The sequence below is a fragment of the Leishmania donovani genome, chromosome 34, assembly GCF_000227135.1.
Source record: "Leishmania donovani BPK282A1 complete genome, chromosome 34".
NCBI classification, from domain to species: domain Eukaryota; phylum Euglenozoa; class Kinetoplastea; order Trypanosomatida; family Trypanosomatidae; genus Leishmania; species Leishmania donovani.
In genome coordinates this window covers 755,849-779,370 of record NC_018261.1, presented here as the reverse complement: position 1 = coordinate 779,370, position 23,522 = coordinate 755,849, and the positions used below count along the sequence as shown (strand labels likewise).

The window sequence follows — 23,522 nt, the reverse complement described above, 5'->3', positions numbered from 1 at the left end:
GACCTTGTCTGCTTTCGTGTCTGTTGCAGGTAGAGAGATACGCTGGCGTGTCCGCAGTGGAACGAAAAAAAGCCGACGCGAGCGAGAGCACACATCCCTGTCTGACCCTCTGGCACCATTTTCAGGGTGGTTGGTGAGCCACGACTGTCGCAGAAGAGCGTGGAAGGTGTGAGTCCGCTCGCTCGCGAGCTCATGTTTTTCCTGCTCACCACGTGCATACCCACACAGCGCACCTCAGCAGCAAGGGCGAGATCTGCGCGCCCATGCAGGTCCTTTTCTGTCGCGGACGTTGTCTATTTTCTGAGCGCGGAGGCAAGCAAGCACGAGAGAGTGAAGGGGAGAGGGTCGCTGCCCTCTTTTCACGGGCCCCATCTTCTTTTGCGGTATCTCCGTCGTTGCTGGGGTGCCTTTCCAAAGAATTCGACACCACGCGCTGTCTGGCCTCTTCTCTCCGACTCGTCCCTCACCCTCTCTCCCACCTTCTCTTTGCATGTGTACGCAGCGTTTTAGTTGTGCTCACACGCTATCCATCACTCCATGCACCCTTGAGACATCCGAAGGAACGTACAGGCTCTGTGGTTGCTGATGTTGCTAGAGAGCGCCGCACTCTGGAACGCTGCCGATGCGTGGCCTGTGGCGTCGTCATAGTTCCTCTTCGCTTCCATGTTGCAATCCCTAGTAGTCACTCGGTTCTAGTTCGGCAGCGTCTATCTTCCGCTACATGAATGAAGTGATTACGCGAGTGCATGCGCGCCATCGCTTGCAGAGCAGCACCGCAGCGATGTCACCTCGTCAGCTGCGCCAGGTAGCACCCCTTATCACGCAGCCACCACCACCTCATTCAGGCGGTACCTCTAGTAAGCTGTATTACGACACGCCTGAGGAGAGTGCCAGCTACTCGGCCGAAGAGATCTCACTTTCCCATGCATTGCTGCACACCATCGGTGAGGAAAAAAGAGTTGAGCAAGTGGGTGCGACCAACTGGAAGGCGTTTCCGGAGGTGCAGCTTGGGCTCTCGTCGCAACGGCTCCTCTGTGCAGCGACACCGAGATGCCAGCCCGCCAAGCGCTGTGGCGTTGCCACCGGAGAGGGAGTCGCTGTACGGTCCTCGGCGGCGCTTTCACGCCGCCGCGGCAGGAAGTGCGAACCCCGCCAAACGCGTGCAGCGGGCCGAGACGGCGTGGCGGTCAGTGAAAAAGAACACAAATTCGCTGTCTCATCGGCGAGCACCGCCGTCATGACCAGCAGCAACATCACCTGTAGGGCCACATTCTCACCGGATTCCGATGCAGATCACCAAAGGTGTGAATGGCTTCAAGAGGATGCAGCCAAGGCGGTGTCGCTACACAGTTCCGAGAAGAGATTGAGCAGTGCCCTGTCGCCCTTCGCTTCAGCAGGAACCACCTCGGGAGAGCTGATCCCACCTTCGCTGGTGGGCTTTGTCGCTGTTCCATCGGCAGCAGTGGCGGCCACGTTCCCGGGAAACAGGTCTGCGTGCAGTCAAGGACGTGGTGCCGTTTGGCGGTGGTCTCCACAGGCCACACCATGGCAGTCGCAAGAACAGCGCTGCCCCCGTTGCCGAAAAGTTACGGCAGTCTACCGCGAAGATGCCCAGCTCCTAGCACGTTCCTAGCCGCTGTAGCGACCACCTTCTAAAGACTGTTTCAACGCATCACAGAAGCCCCCCCCCCACACACACACACACGGCTCTTCCTGTGTCAGGCAATGCCGAGAAGGATGAGCAGTCTGGGAATGGGGCGCCTGGCGACGCACGAGCATCGCGTGACGCGTGGGTGAGCCACCCACAGCGCTTATCTTTCGGGAAGCAGCAAGGCGGGAGGTGGCAAAGCAACAAAACTCGTACAGCCGCTGCGGCGGCGCTGCGGTCGCTGCCTTTCATCGACTCTATTCTTGACTGGATCAGTGTCGTCCCGCGTGAGATCGTCATGATGCCCGGCGCACCTTCAATCTTTGCGGAGCGATGTGCAGAGGGGGAGGGGCCGGGTCGCAGGCGGACGTCTTCAAGACGCAGGAACAGCAGGGACGCTGCGCGCCTCAACAGCAGAGCGTCGTCGCGACAGCGCGCGCGGTGACTGATGGTATTGTCAGCACAAGCCATTCGGGTGCATGCAGATATGATCCTCCAGAATGTCTCCTGGCGTTTGTGGGAAAGGGAAGAGAGATGGTATCGTGCTGCGTCGGCTACAGAGCCGAAGAAGACTGGCGCACGTAAAGGTGCCCACCTCACAGCTGCTTTTCATTGAGTAAAACAGTGTCAAAAGGGGAAAAAGAACTACACGCTATGTTGTATGAGTACGGTCGCCCTCCCCCCTCTCTGTGCACGTGTGCTTCGCTGGTGATCGGCAGCTAACACGCCACGCAAACACGGCCATGCAAGAAAGGAGGTAGATTGCGCATGTGTGCCTCTGCTAGTTGCATGCGTCCCTTCGTATCCCACTATAGAGCCACGCGTTCCAGTGGCGTTGATACCTCCTCTCCTCCAACTCCGCTGAGCGACCAGAGAGTGCTGCCGCGAAGCACAAGGGCGCACAGACCTTTTGGCGTTGCGTCTTTTCATGCTCGAGACAAGTCGAAGGGTTTTCCTGTTCCTTTCCGCCCCCTCTCTCCCTTCGCGTTCCCCCTCTGTGCTGTTTGTTGGGGAGGGATGGAGAGAGGGGGAGGAGGGCATGGGATGGGGCGGGGTTAGTTCCTCTTACGCCACCGACGTCTACGGTACAGAATGCTGAAATCGTCTTACCTCGCCTCCTCCTCTTGCTTTCTTCCTCTCTCTATCATCGCTGTCCACGCGACCGTTGGCCTCGCGTGTCTTTTTTTTTTTTCGGATTACTATTTCTGTTGCCCAAACCCATTCGCGTGCGATCGCGGTGGTTGCGTGGGCATGCCTCCGGTCTGCAGGTTGTAAAAGCGCGCCTCATTATATACAAAGCAAAAGGAGAAGAGGGGGAGAAGCTGCATTTCGTCCCTCCCACACCTCCGCTCCCCTTCACCCGTCTCCTCCTCAGCCTCACGATTACCCCGTCCACACAGTTCAGCAGCTTTCCAAGTCACGACACCACCCTCCCTTGTTCATCATTACACGCAACTTCATGAGCGCACTCGATTCGTAAAGCGCTGTCGATCTCCTCCCTGTCTTTCCTTCGTAGTTCTTCATTTTGTTTGTTGTCTTGTCTGTATTATTGTGTGTGCGTGTGTATTTTTTGGGGGATTTTGTTCCTTTATTTCTTCCTTTTTTTCTTTTCAGTGGTTTTTTTCCTGTCTCTCTCTCTCTCTGTTTTGCCCTTTTTTGTCTTTTCGCATTTCCTTGTGTGCTTCATCATCATCCCTAGTTTCAGTCCCCTCTCTCTCTCTCTTCTTTTGTTGTTGTTTCGTCTCGTTTTCGGATTCTCCGCCTTCGCTGAGCTGCTAAGGTGCGCGTGCTTTTTTTTCTTTTCGCCGGTGCATCGGGCTCTTCAGCGGAGAGAAGCGCTTCACGTACACTTGACCGAACTACATTGCTTCTTGTGGTCACCCCAGAGACCTTCTCTTGCCTATACTGTCGTAGACGTCTACGACTAGTACTGAGGAATGCGGGAGAGAATCACCGTCTCTCTTTTCTTTTCTGTATCTCTGAATACTTTTCGTCCTCTTCTCCTTCTCGAACTGCTACTCCTGCCGTTCGTAAGTTTTTGTTTGTCCCGGCTTCAGATTTCCTATCTGGTTCTTGCTTGCTTTCCCTTCCCCTCCTTTTCCAGTAAGTGTGGGTGTGGGTGTGTGCGCCCTGCTCACCGCTTCTTCGTTCCCCCTCTCTCTGCGTAGCTCTTTACAACTTCTCGGGAGCTATTTTCTTTCGTTTTGCGTGTATGCCTGTGTGTGTCTGAGCGTCCGCTGAACCACTATCAACCACCCTTTTTTTCCTCTACCCATTTTTGCCAGCGAGTGGAGCAGACAGCTCTCTTCCCCTACGTTTCGGCTGTTGGAGGTGCGCAGCAAAAAACACTTGTGAAGCGACACGGACAAGCGAGCAGCAAAACGACTCGACCCATTTCCGCTTTTTCTGCCGTTCCTATCGTACGCTTCCCCTTTACTTTCTCCCAGCACGAACACCCAATACGAGCGGCACACACACATATGTATACACACAAAAAAAACGCTATAGCAGACGCAAAGAGTTTTTTCTCTCTCTTTCATCAGGTCGCCTTTCGCTTCCTCTGGCTCCCTCTTCCTCCTCCGCCTTCTCCTTGTCCCACACACACACACACTGCCGCTCCACCGCCACCAACACCACGACCGCCCCACCCCCTTTTGTGTTCTGTCTTGCCTATCACGGTAGCGGTTGAGTGCTCTTTTTTTTTGTCGTTCTTTATTGTTGTTGGTAGCGTGCGCGTGTGTGTTTTTCTTTTTCCCTCTCTTCGTTCCTTTTTTTCATCTTTGCTAGTTCATCTTTCCCGTGAACTTAAAAAGTTTCTCACTCACTCTCGTCTCGTGGCATTCCGTGTCTTTTTTCCCTTTTATTATGATTAATCTGATTTACGTAAAATCCATCGTATTCGTGTGTGTGTGTGTGTGTATGAGCCACGCATGGAATGCTGTTGCAGCTGATCTTGGTCGTTGACATTCTCTCCCGCACCCTCTCTGTCTCTGTCACTAGAACGCCTTTTTTTCGCGCTCGTTTCTCTCGCCATGCTCTCCTGCGGAGTTTCGACGACCGGTGGTGGGTCGCTCATAAGAAACGGTGCCCCGATGCACGGCATCTCCATCCGCTCCGCAACACCACCGCGTCGCCACAACGCCTCTCTTTCTGCCGAATCCGAGCTTACTGTTCTCACTGCAGGTGTCTCCTTGGCACACGAGGAGACGTGTACTCGCAAGGTGGCGTGCACAGTGTTCAACCGCACGCCAGCGGACGGCGCTCCGAGATGCAAGTCGAATAGCTCCCTTACCACTGTCGCTGTCTTGTCCGCCGATTTGTCGCCGCGGCAGCGTCGATGCGGCACCAGCTTCGCCTCGAGCATTCTTGCGGAGTGCGACTCGCCGTGTGGCTCACCTCGCGTGCACCTTACTCGGCCCTTTTCTAGCCGTGGCTCGTTCGCGAAGCCGGTGCTCTGTGGCAGTGTACCGAGCACTGGAGCGCCGTCGTTAAAGGCTGCGGACGGTGCCCTGGCGAACCGCAGCTCCAGCGGACTGCATGGGGTGTCGCCATCTCTCTCGGTGACCCTGAGCGAGGCGGAAGAGGACGTCACCGTGACGAGTGCAGAATCGGTCTCTGCGACTGCTTCTGTGGAGCCTCTGGCGACGCCGGGCAGCATCGTCTTGGCCGCCAACGATGCAAGGCCGTCGAGCTCTCCGTCCTTCACCTATTTCCCCAGCAGCGGCGGAGGCGTTCCTCAGGAAAGCTCGGCATCGACCAGCGATAAGGCAAACGCAGTCGGAAGCGTACCTGCTTTCCGGCTGAGCAGCGTCCCCGGCATCCGTGATGGCTGCGGGGCCATCGTGAATAACAACATCTCGACGGAACATAAATTCTTTGAACCTTTGCAGCTGGATGCTGCTGGCCACCTCTTCTCCCCACTGCAGCGGTTCTCCAGTGCTCACACCTCGCAGCGCGCCAGCTGTGTCGCGGCTCTTGAGCCCCGCGCGTTTGACTTCGGTGGTGCACCTGTCGAGCACAAGGACGTTACGATCGCATGCCCTTTGTCAAATGTGCACCACGGCAAACTGTGCGAGATCGTCAAGCAGCAGCTGCTCCTGCACGCCTGCCTTGTGTCCATCGCACGGGAAAGAGATGAAGGAGAGGATTTGCAGCGGCGCGGCAACTTCACTTTAGAGAAAGTGCAGTTGCAGCAGCAGCGCCGTCGCTGCCGTTGTCTGCTGTCCATTATGTGGCTGCTCTGGAGTGTGTTTCTCCGTCTTCCGCTACGCTTTCTGAAGCGAGTGCTGACTACTTCTGTTGGCGAATTGCGGAAAATCTTGCTGTTGACGCAAGAGTCCTAAAGTGCATTCTGCCATGGCGCACCCGTGTCCCCTAATAAAAAACAACGACAACAAAAAAAGACGAAAGAATGAGTTTTTTTTTTTTTCGAAACGCGAGTTTTTCCTCTTTTTTTTTCTGTGTTCTTAGCGCACTGACTCGTGTCGATTCAGGGATTTTTGTTGAAGTTGTGTGTGTTACTCCCCCTTTTTTGTCCTTTGTTTTGTTCGCCCCTTTCATGTGGTTTCTCTCGTCCTGTTTCCTGTGCACGCGATCCCACTCTTTATTTTCTTTCGTTTTTCGTTTTTTTTTTTTCATCTGAATTGACACCTGCGCTCCCTGTGTGACAGATAAAGGATGTGCGTTCCTTCTCACTTCTTCCTTTGGCCGTCTCTCGGGGCACCTTGGTCCTTTTTATCGGCTTTTCGTAACAGGTAATGCAGAGAAAATTCACTGCGATTCCGATTGACAGCGAGGGAGGTAACGGAAGGGATGCCAGCGGATAGATCTGCGCGTCGAGGAATGGGCCATGAGGGAAGGGCGAGCTGGAGCTCTACATGTTTTGTGCATGTGCTAGGGGTTTTCATGCACGTATCTTCCATTTTCTTGCTCAAGTTGGCACCGCATCCCTCCTCTCGCTTTGCCTTAGTTATCCGACCCAGCGGCACCCCACTGACGCGTTACTCTCCACTTCTGTGCGCCTCCTCTTGCCTGCCGCGCATATTTCTTCCAACGGGTAGAGGTCCCTCTCATTCCTTATTATCGGCCTCTCTTCGTCACCTCCGCAACTTTTTTTTTGTTTTTTTTCTTCCTCCTTCCACTCTAATTGTTTGTTCTAACACGTTGACCCATATTACTTTCTCTGTGCATGTGTGTGTGCGTTCGTCTAGGAAGATGTTCCTTTTTCGTTTTCGATGCCTTGGTGCTCTCACCTCCTTTGTCGCTGTCTCTCCATCTCTGTAGCGCTTTATTTTCAGCTTTCTCGTCGCTAATGCCCTGATTTTTTCTTTTGTGCGTGTTTCATTCGGTGTCTTTTCACTTCGTTCATCGGATCTTCTGTGCCGCTTCTTTTTCAGGCTCCCTGCTGTCTTGCTCCCGCGTCTGTGAGGAAGGACGACACTCGTTGTGGGGATGTGCCCAGCTCTGTTCCTTTCACCTTCCTCTCTCCTGCTGGCGTCGATATTTCTTTTTTTTTTTTCTGCCCCGCCCCCTCCCTCCACCTTGGTCTTCCAATGCAGCAGAACTGTACCAGAAAGGATGGACATCATTGCCATGCGGGCCCGTGGAGACATATTCCCCACCCGCTTCCTTCACAAGCAACGACGCGCGTAGCTGACACCCTGGTGAATGTCTCTGTTTTTTTTTTTGCAGCCTTTGCCAACCCCCCTCACGCGCGCATGCGACAAAACACTGTAAACGCGCTTTTGCACACGAGGAGGATGTGTATTCCCCGCCGCTTGTGCAGCTCTGTCATGAGGGCGGGGGGAGGGGGGTAATGCTCAATGCTGCTTGCTTCGTATCTGTGTCTTTCTGTGTTTCTTTATTTTTGTCTCTGCCACTCTGTTGGACTCTCCTCCAAGCGCCAGCCCGTCTTTCTAGTCCTCGTGCACTTGAACCGTTGTTATGGCGAAAGGTTCGTGGGGCGAAGATATCGGCGGAGACAGAGACAGACACGTATCTGCGGAGGGTGCGGCATGCAGTCTAGCGCGGCTCTCAGAAGCGCCATAGACGCAAAAGCCAGATGTAAAACGCACAGCAAAAAAAGGATCTAAATGGCTGTATCGTGCACTCGTTATACCATGCGGAGTAGATTCTTCCCTGCCCCCCCTGCCTCCCTCCCCGTCCCTCCTCCTCCCGTTTGTGCCCTTGCTCCGTTAGGAGTCCCCCACCCCCACCCCGCTCGACCCCATTCTCAGTCTCGCTTTCTGACTCCTGTGTCCTTGGCACTTGTTAAGTTCACGCTGTACTATTCATTTTTCCTTTTAGTGTGTGCGTCTTTTGTGCTCGCTTTGTTAGTTTCCGTTTCGAGGGTGTTTTGTGCCTTGCTTCTATATATGGATATGCTACTCAACATCGTGTTTCCTCGTTGTTGGTTTCCTCTCTTGTTCTTTATGCCGACGCCCCCCCCCCCGCACACACACACACTTTTTTTTTTCGATCATCCCCTTTCGAGCGTTCCTTTCTTTGTCTCTTTGTCTCTTTCACGGTCTTCTTTTTTTTTTGTCGGCTCTATATACATCGCCTACTCTGGCGTGTGCGTGTGTGTTTATGAGAGTGTCCTGCGTCTGACGTGCTGGTCAACTCCCTGTATTTCGTTCGTTCTTGTATGCGAGCGCGAGCGCGTCAGTACGTTCTCTCTCTCTCCCTCTGTGTGTGTGTCTTCTGTGCATTTGGCGTCCTTTTTTTCTCTCTGCGTTTATCCGTGATATATATATATGTGTGTGTGTGATGTGGCCTTCCATTGGCCGCCGATGTAGACCCATCTATGTCTTTTTGGTTGTTGCTCCTTTTCCTACTTTTCTTTTGCGTTTCATTTCTCTCTCTTGGATGTAGAACCGGTCACTCGATCCTGCTGTGGATACTGGCATTCCTCTACACTACTCCCGCCTTCTCCGCCATTCACGCTTTGGGCGTCTCCTCACCGTGTCCTCTCTCGCACCTGCCACCGCAGAGGTCTTCACTTTTACACTCGTTTTGTACGCCTCAGCGTTACGCTCACCTGCACCGGGTGGAACGAACACCGATGCCTTACCACTTGATGGTCCTTGTTCTCTCTTTTCGTCTCCCTTCCTGCCCCTCCCTCCCTCCCTCAGTCTCAAAGAGCAAGTATCTGATGGCCTCACAGCGGCAGCAACGGCGAAGGCAACACCAGCGGTGCCGTCTCACTCCCCACCCTCCCCCTGCCTTATGCGAGAGTAGCCCTCCACTCGTACCAATCGCAGAGAGAACTGCAACGTAGAGAGCTTGTTAGCGTACATGAGCGATCGTACAAGAACTCAAAAACAGCACAACTCCGATTGTTTCTTTGTGCTCCTGCACATTGCATGCGAGAAGCCCCCTTCCGTCTTCCTCTCACAACCGTTTTTTTTTTTTTTTTCGATGTTATCGCCTACATCTCTCTTTTTGGTAATGTTTTCCTTTTTTTATTTTTGGACTCTGCTTACCGTTTTCCATTTTTCTTTTTTTAGTATGGGGGCAGCGTTTCCGTGGATTACTCCCATCCCCCCCCCCCACACACACACACACCCTCTCCTCTCTCAACTTAAAGTCCTCGTCAAAGAGAGCAATACAACAAGAACAACAGCAACGCCCTCTCTTCATCGCTTTCATCTCCGTTCTATAGAAGGTAGCAGGATAGTTTTTTTTTTTTTTGTTTGTTTCTTGTGGCGCTTCTGTTTTTTTTTTTTTTTTGCTTCTCTCACCGCAGAAGAGATAAATAGAAGCGCGAAAGCGAATGCACGCGCACACGCGCGGGCAGCCACGCTCGCCCGTTTGGTCCCTCTTGTGCGAGAAACACGAAACAAGGGCGAGAAGAGGAAGAAAGACGGCGTTTTATACCTCTCCTCTTTGTCCTCCTCGCGCCACGTGCTCTCTCATCCTTTCAGTCCTTCATTTGAAATCGGCAGTGCTGGCCTCTAGTAGTAGTATAAAGAAGCTTTCACGAAGGGGGCGGGAGTCTCAAGTCTTCTTTGTCTTTCCTTTTCCCTTCTGCGATGCGCTCTCTCGCTCTTCTCCCTGTGACTTGAGCGGGCCGCATATGGCACCATCAGCGATGTACAGAAATCACTTTCGTGAGCGCGCGTGTGTGTGCGTGTGCCATTTTCCCAAAGGGGACACTCCGTGTGGTGCTGTACCTATCTGTGTTTACATGTATGGCGTACGAGGTTGGCTTCTCTTTCGCTGTGCGGGAGTTGATCTGCAGCGCCACGGGCGAATCGCTCTGTGAGTGAGTGACATGTCCTCAGTCCTTTTCTGCTGTCATGGCCCCACATGGAAGCTTCTCACGCACACACGCACGCAGTGCTGGCGCAAGAATACGACCAGCACTAAGCCCACATTCACTCGCATCTATAAATGGGGGGGGGTACCGCTTGAACTCGTGCTTTAGTTCTCCCCTTTTTGTTTTCTCTCTCTTTTCATGCTCCCCCCCCCCATCTGCCTTCCGCTTTCCTTCTCGGTATAGTGGTTATAGCTAACGCAGTCGCAGACAAGCACCAGTCTCAGCCGTATCCCTGGCCTTGCTCTTCCTTGTTGTTTTCTGTGCCTCTTTTCGTGCCTGTGTTTGTTTTGCTGTACCCTTTTCTTCCCTTCCACTCGTTGTGTGTTACTCTGCCTGTCTCTTTTCTGCTGTTGTTGTCATAGTTTTCGCCTCATGACGTTTTCCCTCTCTTAGCGGGTTGGTCTGTAGATGTGTGTGTGTGTGTGTGTGTGTGCGCGCGCGCGCGCCCCCACCCCCTCACTCTCTCTAACTTCTCTTAGTTCTAGTCCACCCTTTATCTGTCGCTGCCCGAGACATCGACGAGGGGCTCGCTTTAGCTGTGCCATCCGTCCCCCTTCTCACGCTTCCACCTGCCTCGCCGCCCGCCAACCTCTGATCAGTTATATGACGATCAAGAGGAGGAAGTAGGGAGGGAGGCAGAAGGATGGAGAGAGTTGAGGGAAAGGTGGACACGGTAATGAAGAGACAGGACAAGCAAGGAACGGCGAGAGCGCCGAGATTCCCTTCGCGGGCAGGAAGTAATATGCACATTATTGTGCTGTTTCACGCGAGCCGAAAGCCGTTCTCGCCTTCGGAGCAAATCTTTCGCGCCGGGTTCTCATACCTCCACCATCGGTGACTCTTGTTCTCAGTCTTCCGGTACATAACTTATCCTCGATTCACACGCACACGCACACGCACACGCACACGCACGAAAAGCAGATGCAATTACGCGACATCAATGACTGACGCCTCCTGTCGCTCGTCTGTCTTGAGGGCATCGTGATGTGCTCCTTCTCTTTCCTCTTTTTTCGTCGCTTCAGTACCTGCATGTAGGTCTTTGTGTCTAATCGTGTGTGCATGTGTGTGTCCGGGAGGGTAAGAAGGGTGTGTATATGCTGATTTCTCGGACTTGGCACGTTTTGTGTAAACGAGCCACTGCTCTCTGTGTCTTGTTTGATGTGTGAATTTGGTGGTGCTCATGATGGAATGTGTCCATGTATGCCTCGCCTACATGTGATGAAGCGCACAACTGCCTACGCGCTTATGCATACTTACATACACGCCCTGCGAAAGAGAGGGGCGCGCATGCGGATGCCCTTGGCACATTCACAGCAGCTGCCGGGCACACAGAAGGCGCCTGGAAACGCCATCTCGCCCGGTTCGATCCGGAAACAACGGCAACCGCAGCAACGATAGAGACAACAAAACGGTGGATATTCAACACACAATCGTGCGGGACTGCAGACGTTTCATTTTTTTTTTTGCTTTGTTGTTGCTGGCTTGTTTTGTCCCACGCTTTCTGTCGTTGTTCTCTATTGCCGAACGACTTGTTGTGGGTGCCGTTCACCCCCCCCCCTCCCCTTTTTCTTCGCCTGTTCACTTCTTTCGTTGCGTGCTCTCCTGTTTCTTTGTTGTTTAGTTTATTTGTGCCTGTTTTTTTTTTTTTTTTGGGGTGTGTGGGTCACCTAGGTGTGCGTGCGTCTATATATATACACACATACATGCATATGTATATATAGGTCTATATACATATTCACACACACACACACATATACATCTATATATATGTGTGTGTGTGTGTGTGCTCGCCGGCACCGGTTCGTGTTGGCGAGTGTTTTTCGTTTTGTTTTTGAGGTGAAACACACACACACACACATATATAAACGTCCCTTCTTCTCGTGCGCTGTGGCTCCTCGTCTTCGTCTTCGCTAAACGCTACACTTCGGTAAGGTGTCTCTCTCTTTCCTCGGTCTTCTCCAATCCACCTCTCCTCCGTGCCTAGGCATTGTTTTTGCGTGTCTGTGTACGTGTGCGCTCTATCCCGTAGCCCCTCCTGTGTGTTAGCATGCGTGCGCGTGTGTGTCTTTTCCTCAGTCTCTTACCAGCTGTAGTAGCCGCGTGCGTCTCTCTCTGCGGCTGTGCCCCTTCGGCGTGTCTGCATATGTGTGCACTGTGGCCTCTTCTCCACTATTCTTGCCTTTTCCTCGACCCGCTCCCTTCTTGTTTTTGTTTTGTTATCCAATTCTGTGGTGCTTTTTCTTTTCGTCTCTGTGTCTGTGTGTGTGAGCGCCTCATCGTATGATGTCGGTGTTTTCTCTCTTCCTGTGCGTTCATAGGCTCTTTGTCGGTCGGTCTGGCTCTTTTCTTCTTTCGTCTATTGTTCTTTCTGTGTCTTAGTATTCCTCGTTCCAACCCTTTCGATGACTTCGATGAACGCTTGTTTCACGTGCTCGCCTGTTGTCGATGTCTATGTCAACGTCTATGTGTGTGTGTGTGTGTTTATTGTTTTCGTTTGTTGTGTGTGTGCCTTTTCGTACGGCTGCTGCAGGGGAGCGGTACCCGTGGAATTGTCACCTTCCCTTTTTTTTCTTTCCTGCCACGGAAAGGAGGTGTTTAACGTACGTTCAGGTCTGTCTTGTTGGTTCGCTCCTTTTCTGTTGTAGGGGACGCTTTTGTTTTCCCTTTTATTATTATTATTTTCGTTTTCGACTAGTTGTTTGCCAGCGTTCTCACCATCTCGCATGCCGTCCCCTTCGTGGCGCTCTGCGTGATCTGCTTTCTCCAAGTACCGCCAAACCCTTTCTTTGGTTTCTTTTTTATTCTTTTGCTCGCTACACCTTTCTCTGTCGGCAGCGTTGAAAAGAAGAAGGACAGCAAAAAAAAACCCTCGATGGCTCGTAGACGGGCATGTTTCAGTGCCATTCTTCCTGCAGACATGAGTGAAAAAAGCGCGCGATGAGGAAAATGAAAGTTGTAACGTAGGTGATGATACACAAAAGAATTGACGAACAGCAGGAAGCTCTCCGCAACAGCGTCGCGTGAAAGGTGTGCTTTATTATTATTATTACGATGTTCGCCTGTGCGCTTCTTTTCTTTGGTGGCATCGCTGTATAGCTCTTCTCGTCGGCATCTGCCACGTCGTCCGCAGCATCGACAAAACTTCATCTCTGCAAGCACACACACACACACGCACACACATGCTGAAAGTGTGAAATAGGTGGAGAAGCGGGCAACGCGAAATATTCTGCACTTCGTTGGCACACGTTCCCTCTTCTCCACTCAGAGCCGGCGTCCCATCCGAAAACCTGTGCAAAGGCCTTCGCGTACGACGGGCAGTTGGGTCCTCTTGGTCTCAGCGGGTAAGGCGCTGGCGATGCGATGCTCGTCTACAGCCGTGTACCTGTCCGACGTGCACTTCTACGAGACGATGGCTGCGCAGGTGCTTCATGAAAGCTGGCTGGAGATGACGTCATCGGGTGGTTGGCGCGCCAGCGCTCCGTGGGACTTGGGTCCACCACCCCATGCAGCGATCGTAGGGACGAAAACTTCTCGCGAAAGCGAAGAGACGTTTCTATCTTGTGTAGACTGTGTACTCAAGTTATGCGAATAAATATTATATGCTCTTCTTTAATGCTCTCCTGCCCCGCTTCTTCTACTTCCCTCCCCATGCATTCCTTCCTTCCACCAGCCCTTCGAGCTCACGGAAACATCGAGGAAGCATACCCTTCTGAGCTGGAACGTGTCCTTATTGAGGTGCACAACGCCAAAACCATCGCTTCAGGGGCAGTGATTCGGGACAATTCGGGCTGTAGATCGCCATGAAGGGAGTCAGCCAACGTGGGCTGCGCGGCAGCAGTCTCGCCCTGTCGCGATCGAACCGTACCTCCAAGGAGCAGCGTGGCCGTGGACAAAACAGCGTCCCAAGGTGTGCCGCCACGTCGCCATCTCCACGGACGGCGGCGGCTCTCGTCCCTCCCACGACGCAGCAGCTGCAGCACGCACCGCTTGTCGCGTTTACACAGTGGAATGAGGCGGCCATGGAGGCGCTGCGTAACGGCGAGGGTGACTCCAGTCGGCGCATTCTCTCGGCCCTGCTACCGGTTCTGGAAGCACGCCTGCACGCCATGCAGTGCAAGCCATCCGCTCACACTTCTTCCACCGCCATCGAGTCGTGGCGTCTCGCTCACGCGCTGACGCTCAACAATTACGGATGTCAATTACGCCGCGACGGGCTCACGGGCGAGGCACTTCGGCAGTTTCTGCGCGCAAAGCAGGTCGAGACGCTTGTGTTCGGAAAGCCATCCTGCTCCACGATGCTGAACCTCTCCGCCGTTCTCCTGAGCAGCGGAGCGGCGGAGGAGGCGCTGGCCATTTCAAAGGAGTGTGTGATGGCGGCGCAAGACGGGGAGCCGATTCTTTTCATCACCGCCCTGCATAACCTTGCTGTCGCGCTGGGGCAGCAGACAAGCGAGCGCGAGCGCAAAGCAGCGCTGCCAACGATGCTGCAGGCGCTGCGTGAGGCGCAAAGCGCACTCGGCGAGCAACACGCAACCACACTCATGCTCAAGGAAAAGTGCGGCCTGACGTCGGGCTGGATCTCGCAAGACCGCGGGCCGGAGGCCGGGCCTGAAGTCGCCGCTCCCGTGCCTGCTGTTGAATCGCCTTCGGTGCACGGCACGTTGCATGGGAACTCTGCAGCGCAGTCGCCCTCCCCGGCGCCACTGACGGCGCAAGAGATTGCTAGAGCTGCTCTGCACACCCTGGACTTTGGAGAGCCCGTTCATGCCCATCCGGCTGCACACGCCGTCGCAGCTCTCGACGCGGCGGAACCGGCGAACGGTGATTCGAATGGGTGGGTACAAGATGCGTACCCTGCTTCCTCGTTACGGCCCTCGCCGAACGCAGACGCGCGCAGCCAGAGCTATGCGGGGAGAGCGACGGAAGATAATCAGGACTCGCTCCTCTCACCACCGCGACAATCAACGCACTTGGACTCTGTGACGGACGTGGATGCTGTTCGCGCCACGCATCTAAGGATGCCGCTGGTAGAGAGTGCCTTGCCTAAACCGCTACAAGTTTCTAGTCGGCAGAGCAGCGCCGCGGCCTCGGTCGATCAGCAGTGCCTCAACTCCGTCAATCTCTCCGGCATGCAGCGTAGCGTCGCTATTGCGCCCCTAGAGACGGTGCTGCAGGAGCCTTTCCAGACTGCGTCGCTGGTGATGAGCCGCAGCGTCCCCAATCTTGTGGGACCTGCTGGGCCTATACGAGACTTGTACAAGATGGACAGCGCGGACGGCAAAAGGGGCCCCGTCTTTTTGCGCTTCAGTTTGCCGCCGCGCCTGCCAGCCGCAAGCACGGTGTCTCTGCCGCTGCGCAAAGTCGCTCCTCAAGGAGCTGCGGCAGGCCCATCGGGCGCGTCCGCGGAGGGCCGCCGCAGGAAGCCGTCGCCCGCGACGATGCCGCCGAGCGTCAGTAAATGGAGCGGTGACAGCAACCTAGAGAGCAGTACGGCGGCCACGCTTATCACCGAAATGCCCACAGCTGGGGACGTAAAGACGGTCGATAAAGGCGAGAGACCATTCTCCAAGACTGGCGGCCGCGCAACACTACCATCTGCGCCACAGCGAAGCCTTTTCGGGTGCAGTGGTTCCTTGTACGCGAGACGGACTGTGCGCCGCGAGGCTGAGAAGCAAGAGGAAAGGGCCTACCGCGTGCAGAGGGAGGCTGAGAAGAAGGCCGCGGAGGCCGAAACCGCCTTTCAGCTGGCCCTCCAGAAGATTCAGTGTCGTACTCAGAACACCGCAGCCGTCACCATACAGCATGCGTGGAGGCAGTGGTGGAGCGCCGTAGGTCGAACACGCCGAGATGTGCAGCTGCAGAGACTCGAGGAACTCCAACGCCGTCGCCGTGAGCGGCTGGCATTGGGCTTCGTGGCTGGGAAGATGCCGGGCAGGTCTGGGAAAGTCACCATCCCGCCGCCACCGTCCCAGCAACACGGTCACGTCGGTGGCTACGTCGTACCTGCCATAGTACTGCGGTGCTGCAGAAAGTGGCTGGCCAACACCGTTTGCGTCCGACATGTGGCCAAGAGCCACCGCAGCCTAGTGGACGGTCGCCTGCATGAGGCAGATGTGCGTCGCGGCGTCTGCCGAATCCAAGCGTTGTGGCGTGGCTCCATTGTTCGCCACCGGCGCGCTGAACACCAGCAGCAACCTCAGTTGGACGGTGAGAATGCCTGCGTGATTGCCGTATCTGCCGCGTATCGGCGGCGCGCGGAAGCCGAGCTCCTCGAGTACGCCGCGCTGGTTGTGCAACAGGCGTACAGGAGCTACCGTGCGCGCCAGCTGCGGCGTCGGCTCTACGCTGCAAAGCACAACAGACCGGCAGCGGTGATCCAGCGCTGGCTGCGATGCACATTGGCTGATCAGCGCAACCGCGGCGTTGACTCGCGCACCATACGCGTGCGCGACGCGGCGGCGAGAACGATACAGCGGGTGTGGCGCGGTTACGTTGGTCGCGTCGCGTTCCGTATGCGCGAGCTGCGACTTCGAATGGGCCATGCCGGCGTCTACCCGTTTGCCCTTGAAGCTGGTATTGGTACTGCACGGCGCCTTGCCGCGATCGACGACCGCGAGGGCAGGGCGGCAAAGCACATCTCGGCAAAGACCTCCACGCCCCCATCACCCGCCGCAGTGAAGAGAGCAGGTGCGCGTCCTTGTTCGGGTAAACCGGATTCCTTTGCTGCCGGCAAGGCGGCGCTCGACTTAAACTGCACTGCGGCACTCGTCGACGCGTATGCAGCTGACTGCTTGCAGCGAAGCGGCGAGGTGTATCGGCTGCGTGACGCGGAGCGAGACCGATACCACATTGGCCTTTACGTGGACGTAAGAGCCACCAGGGAGCGGCAGGCGTGGCAGGAGTCGTTGCGATTACGGTCTACCGAAGTGCTGCGCCGACGTGCCGCGATGGACACTCGGATTCACGAAGAGCAGCGCGCCTTCACGGAGCACCGTGCCGCACTCGCCATTCAGCGCGCCTATAGGGCCTGGCGAAGGATGCAGGAGGACAAGGGTAGGAACACCGATTTCCTCTATTACTCACGTGCTCTCTACCAACAGCAGGAGCTTGGTTCCCTGGCGGCGCGGAAGCAGCGGCAGCGGGACACCGCGCGGGCGATTGCACTTTACGGTGATTCGGCCATGGCGATGCGAGCAGAACGCGTGAAGGCGGCCGAGGAATTAGCTTTGGTGGCAGACTGCAACGGCCCTGCTAGCAGCAGCAGCGGGCCGAATGGGGTCATCGCGGCACCGCGCAAAGGGGCGATGAAAATATCGTCGTACGCTGAGCGTATGGCACGGAAGCAGCAGCGTCAGGAGCAAGAGGCGATGCAGCGCAGGGACGAGGTATTGGTCGCCCTCACCTATCCACATGACATGGCGCACGCGCGAGAAGGACCTGATGAGTGCGCGGCACGCACTGGCACCACGTACGAGCATCCTTACTATATCCCCTACGTGAACGAAGAGCATTGCCGCACTCTCGGGATTGATTAGCGCAGGAAAACATGAAGCGTCCACAGGTGTTTTTTCTCTTGACCCTAAAAAATACTCACATGAAATGAGCCACAGCTGTGCCTTTCTCCGCCCGCACTCTGTTCTGAAACCACCGTTTTTGTGCAGCTCAAGCCTCCTCGCTGGTTCTCCCTTTTTTGTGTGTGTGCGTTGTCGTTTGGTGGTGTGCGCGCTCGGAAACGCTACGGGTTTGCATTTTGTTTGTCGGTATTCTTGTAGTGGTGGAGGGGACCTTTCGCGTGACGCGGGCTCGTGCGTGCAGCTGCCCCCCCCCGCCTCCCCCTCCCCGAAGCCGCGCCGCCATGCCGCATCCCTTTTTTGTTGTTTTTGTCTTTGCTCTTGTTTGGATTCAGAAAGACTCGTTCTTTTTTTTTTTCCTTCTACATATATCCGTGTGTGTCTGGGTGTGTGCCCATCATTTCTCGTTGCCGTGCCCACGCACGCACACACACACACACACATATGTGCCGGCAAGCATATATATATATATATGCATGCACAGCTGTATGCGTGTGTGTGCGTGTTGAAGCGCACCTTCCTCTATGAGACCATGTATAGTCCTTATCTGTGTTACTGTCCTTTGTTGTTTGTTTTCCCAGGCTCGTTTTCTTCGTCTCGTCTCCACCCACCCTTTTCTGTTTCTTTCGGTTGCTGGGCAACGGGAGAGGGACGGTTTTGTGTTTCCATCAGCTCCCTCGATCCTGCGCTCACTTTGCAGGCACGCTTGTGTGCGCTTTACTGGTGCGTCATGCTACACTTCTGGAATAGAGCCGACAAACGTACGCAGCAACGAGCGACATCTGCGCACCCGAGTGCACACCTCTTTCTTTCTGCGTTCCCCAACGCCGCCGCCTGTGCCGACGGAGGGGTCGTGCACATCTTCGCAATGTGTGCTTGGCAGCATGGGTGTCGGTGGCCGCACTCGCGCCATTGTGATGCTGTAGCTTCGCGTTTCATTTCGGGATGATAGAGATGGCGACCGCGGGCGATGCCTATGCGGCTACTTCGGTGTATGCGTATAGAAGAAACTCCAGCGGACGCCGATGCTCTACTGTCTCCGCGTACACTCTCTGCCTCCCTCTCTCCCCCCACTCCCCCATCCACACACCCGCTCCTTCGTCTATCCGGCAACCGATGCCGCGGCCGCTGTGTTCGTACCACATCCGTGCATGTGTGCGCATTCATGTGTGGAAACGGGTACATCACGGAGAGAATTGCTCCAACTAGACGTTGCTTTTGCGGGCACGGGAGAAAGAGTGTTGCCGCCTCCTAATTGTATGCCCTCCCTCTTTCTGGACCGCACCGCCCACAGGGATTGAGTCGTGCAGCTTGGCCTTCCCCTTGCTACCGCTGCGCTCGACGCAGTAACTTCTGCCTGCGTTTTCCGGGTGGGACGATCCGCACGCATTTCCCTCCCTCTTCTGCGGGCATTCTCCCAGAGCTTGACCCCGCGCTTCTATGCGCCGCAGCTGTGCAGCCTCCAACAGCTTTCCCTACTCGTTGGCCAGCGCTCCGCCAGTGCCTGTGGCGTCTTGAAAGAGATAAGGCTAGGCTGCAACGGCGCAGCGCAGTCGAAATGATCACGGATGCCGAGTTTTGGCAAGAGATTCGCCGCAGCATGAGCGGCGGCGAATGCATCTTCTCGAGCATGCTAGCTCTTATTCACGCACGACAGTCCGCCATTGACGCGCATGTGACGACGCCCGAGCGTGAGGTTCACAAACTCACCACGTGGGGCCAGAAGCACCACGACGAGGTGACAGGTCGTGTCTTCACAAGTGAGCAGAAGCGCGAGATGGAGATGGAGGCGAGGGAGAAGGAAGCAAGGTTGAAGGAGATCGAGAAGCCGCTGGAATTGAACAAAGCCTTTAGGGCCGGGAGAGTGGCAGAGGACACCCCGGTGTACGGCGTTTCGTCGAGCACCATGTGCGTGCTTCAGCAGGTGATGATGTTCGCTGTTCCCATTTATGTGTTGCGCTACAATGTGCCAGCCATGTCTATGAGCTGGAATACGAGCTGCTTCATTGACCGCCAGTCGAAGCAGCTCATTACATTCGGCTCGGGACACGGTGTGAAGGTGCCGCAGCACCTGCGCGGTCGCGGCTGCGTCGCTGGCGACGGTTTTTTTGCCATCCTCACAAATCAGGACGAAGTCTGGTCATCCGGCGGGCTGAAGGTGTCGAGCTCATCCATTGATGGACCGACGGCGCTCGGCCGCGAGGATGCGATGACGGGCATTGCCGGCAAGACCCTGATGCTGGTGGGGCACGGGCAGCGGCTCGCCATTGTGACGCGCGCCTTCACCGTGCGCTCGCTATCCGCGTTGTCAAACCCGATCCGTTCAATTATGCCGCACCGGCACGTTCGCTTCTTGGACGTAGGCTACGGCGAGGATTACTACATGGTTGGCACCGACTCCATCGTTTACAAGACGACGGCGTCGAAGCGTGCCGTGAGCACGCCTCGGCGGGTGATGACGCTGTGCCGGACGCCCGTCTCCCGCATTGCCAGCGGTATGGGATTTCTGCTCATCATTGACCAGAACGGTCATCTCCTATCCTTTGGCCGCAACAAGAAGGGGCAGCTCGGCAACGGCGAGGTGCAGGACGCACGTCGCAAGCCATACTTTCAGAAGAAGCTCACTCACCACTACTTTGTTCAGGTCTCTGCCGGTGACTGCCACTCCTTGGCGTTGACGAGCAACGGCATTGTGTACGGCGCGGGAAGCAACGAGAGCGGCCAGCTGGGCCTCGGGAGGGGTCTGAAGCAGGTGTGCAAGTTCACCCCAATCCCGCTCGGCAACGATGTGCGGTGCATCGGCATCGCCGCCGGGCCGGCGGGGAGCATGTTCTACTGCGATAATGGCCGCGTACTCACCTGCGGCCTTAATGACAGCATGCAGCTCGGGCTGGAGACGTCGGAAAAGATCGTCTTTGAACCGACGCCAATCGCGGTAATCTTCAATGGCGTCGAGTCCTACACGCTGGACTTTGGAGGCTTTTGCCGACCGGAAGGAGACGGCCGAGCACCGCCAGCGGATATGCCTGGCGCGGTTGGCGAGGAGGGCGGCATCTCCTCTAGCTCGCCTGCCATGGTCGGCGCCCTGTATCGGAACAAAACCTCCTCGAACCGCGCCAGCCAAGAGATGACGGTCATCAATTTCTCCGAGACACCAGGTAACAACACGACGAATGCCAACAACACGAGTGAGCAGAATGCCAATGCCGCGCCAACGGAGACGGAGCAGCGTGGCGAGAACAGCGGCAAACACGAGGACCACCAGCCGGTGGAAGACAACATCTCCGCGAATAATTCCACGGTGGAGAGGCAGAAGGAAAAAGGCAAGCCGAAGACGAGACACGACGGGAACGCCCACAATGGCGGAAACGGTGACGCAGTCAAGGGGCGAAGAAAAGACAAGACGCGAAAAGAGAAGCCCAAGTGTGGCTGCTGCACTGTCGTGTAGCGGGTAGGGAGATGTCGACGTAGGATGCTCCGCTCTGCTTCGTCTGTGGGGCTCTACCTAAGTTTGCACGCGTATGTCTAAAGGTATGCGTGCAGCGACGCGAGAAGGTGGCTGGCGCAAAAGAAAGGAAGAAAAAAAAATGAGCAACCCCGGGCTGCTTTAGAGGACCTTTAGGTGCGAGCCTTACACGGTGCGAGAGAAACCGCCTCTCGAAGCGGAAGGCGTATCTCCTTTTTCTTAGGTTTCGAAATTTCATGATTTTCGATCATCAAAGCTGGCGCGTGCCCTCATTGTCTGTGGCGCTTCTGGATTCAGTCGTCGTCGGCGTTTGTGAGCCTAATGGAGGTTTTTTCTGTCGCCTCCGTTCTTTGTCCGTGTGCAGCGCGCGCACACACTCACACACAAGATGGCGGTAAGAGGCGGAGAAGTGACCGCTTTCTACGCCTTGCCCTGCCCTCCCCTCTGCCTCCCCAACGAGCTCGACCATTTTTTTTGTTCCAGCACGGTATATCTCACTGTTACAGCATTTCCTCCGTGGCGATGTCATCAAAAAGTGCAAGCGCTTGTCGAATGGCATCTCGCTCGCCTATCGCGCGCACGCCTGCGCTCCCTTGTGTGTGGAGATGGTGGTCGCTACTCAGCGGTGTAGGATGCTTTTTTGGATGGGTGGTGGCGGTTATCTCGGAGCCACAACTTACTTGCATTCCGCTCGTTGTGTCTGGTGCGTGAGTTGGCCTGTGCACGAGCCATTGTGGCGTGCTTGGCAGGTGGGTGCGCACCTCCCGTCTGTGTGCCGGTATGTGCGCCTTTCGTTGCACTCCTTTTTTGATGCTGAATTCCCTTATCTGGGTTCGTATGCTGTGTTAGGTGTTTGTTTGTTGGCCACTTACCCCTCGCATCTCTCACACGTAAGATACGCGCTGTGCGTGTATCTCTCTTTCACACACACACACACACACACACACACCTCTCGGAGTGCGTGGACGCTCGTGCGCATGTGACTCTGTGACGTTTCTCTCTTTCCCCTCTCCCTTTTCGCGTTGATCACTTGTGCCCCTGTTCTTTTTTTTTTTTTCCTTTCTCTTTTGTTCTTGTGCGACGTTCAAAGACGCAACTTCATGGCGAGCGAGCAAAGAAGCGCAAAGGCGTGCAAGGAACACGCTGTCAAGAGAATGCGGAATCGCACGTCTCTCTGGGTCCTTACACGTCCCGCTCTCTATCCCACCCCACCAGTCCTCTCACCGACCTCTCGGCGTATTCTGTGGTTCCATTGGATACGTGCACAATGGCTGACGCAGTGTCTGCTTTTACCGCGCAGGCGCTGCCTAACGAGACCCCTCAAAGCAAGGAATCGATTTTGTTCTGAACCACATCTCGCAGCTCATCTCTCCATGATCCCTCCCCCCCCCCACTCTGCTCTCACTGTACACATACTGAGGGAGGAGAAAAGCGTGTGCATGAGCTCACGCACTCGCGTCTCGCGTTTTTGTGTTTGCTGGTTTTAGGTACGTGTACGGAAGCAGAAGAAAACCGGCACGCATATACACTTCTCCAGTGCGTGCAGGCAGAAAAGCACTCCGTCCGCTATAGCGCCGCCCAAATACGTCTCTCGGCTCTTTTTTCCTATTGTTCCCCCCTCCCTACTGCACCTCTTCCTGCAGTCTGTCGAGCTGCGGCTCCCATCAAAGAAAAGCAACCGGCCGGTCTTGCCGGTGGTACTCCACGTTCGTCACCCCCCCCCCTCTCTCCACCCTTAATATCTTTACACCATTGACGGGAGCCCCTCGCTGCTTTTCTTTGCGTGCCTTGCATCACCATGTTCCGCTGTGCTGTCTTTGGTGCAACGATGGTACGCCGCTCGGGGGCAGCAGCAGCGCGGAATCCTCCCACGCGCGCGGCAGCGCTTAAGGATGCCACCAGCGACGCAGTGGCGGGCTGCAGCGCTCCAAACACTCACGTTGATACATCTCTTCAGTACGCCCAAGAAGAAATCCACGCTACTTTTGTGCGTGTGGAGAAGGCACCGGCGACACAGCATCACCTGCCGAAGTTTCTGTTTCAGGGTCGCCGTGGTAGTAGCTCTTCGGAGTACTACGTGAGTCGGAGCAACCCAGGGCATCCGGACACGGTCGCAGAACTGCTCGGTGCCGGCCGCGCAGATCCGGAGTGGATGTGGCTGAAGCTGCTCTGCTTTCTGTGTGTCTCGTCCACGTTCGGGACAACGTTGTACAGCTACTGCTTCGCCGAGCATATGAAGTACTTCAAGGATGAGCCGTGGTCGCCCTTCCGGCACTGATACGGTGCGTTGGAGCTTCAACGTGTGGGGGTGTTTCGTGTAGCGTGCATGTTGTGTGGGGCATGTTTGCCAAACGGCTGCTTGACTACTTGCCTGTCTGTGTGTTCCCTGGTATGGCGACCCTCTCATATCGCTACAAAAGCAGCAGACATTTTCTCTCTCTCTCTCTGAAAGGTGTTCGTCGTGGAGGAGAACACGAAGTCCAGCTCCACTCCGCGCCGCCCTGGCGCAGGCCTCCA

At 55.5% G+C, this 23,522-nt stretch overlaps 4 protein-coding genes across 4 annotated transcripts; all 4 read left to right on the top strand.

The window, feature by feature from the left end:
* Nucleotides 1-4,740: 4,740 nt before the first annotated feature.
* Nucleotides 4,741-5,991, top strand: LDBPK_341790 (hypothetical protein, unknown function; the record flags this gene model as incomplete). The annotated part of the gene is made up of 1 exon (XM_003864291.1): nucleotides 4,741-5,991. The coding sequence occupies one exon, from the start codon at nucleotides 4,741-4,743 to the stop codon at nucleotides 5,989-5,991; it is 1,251 nt and encodes a 416-aa protein (XP_003864339.1).
* A 7,777-nt stretch (nucleotides 5,992-13,768) lies between these two features.
* LDBPK_341780 (hypothetical protein, conserved) lies at nucleotides 13,769-17,503 on the top strand (the record flags this gene model as incomplete). Its single annotated transcript, XM_003864290.1, has 1 exon — nucleotides 13,769-17,503. The coding sequence occupies one exon, from the start codon at nucleotides 13,769-13,771 to the stop codon at nucleotides 17,501-17,503; it is 3,735 nt and encodes a 1,244-aa protein (XP_003864338.1).
* Nucleotides 17,504-19,097: 1,594 nt separating this feature from the next.
* Nucleotides 19,098-20,987, top strand: LDBPK_341770 (hypothetical protein, conserved; the record flags this gene model as incomplete). Its single annotated transcript, XM_003864289.1, has 1 exon — nucleotides 19,098-20,987. One exon carries the CDS (start codon nucleotides 19,098-19,100, stop codon nucleotides 20,985-20,987), a length of 1,890 nt encoding a protein of 629 aa, XP_003864337.1.
* A 1,816-nt stretch (nucleotides 20,988-22,803) lies between these two features.
* Nucleotides 22,804-23,283, top strand: LDBPK_341760 (hypothetical protein, conserved; the record flags this gene model as incomplete). Its single annotated transcript, XM_003864288.1, has 1 exon — nucleotides 22,804-23,283. One exon carries the CDS (start codon nucleotides 22,804-22,806, stop codon nucleotides 23,281-23,283), a length of 480 nt encoding a protein of 159 aa, XP_003864336.1.
* Nucleotides 23,284-23,522: the final 239 nt, after the last annotated feature.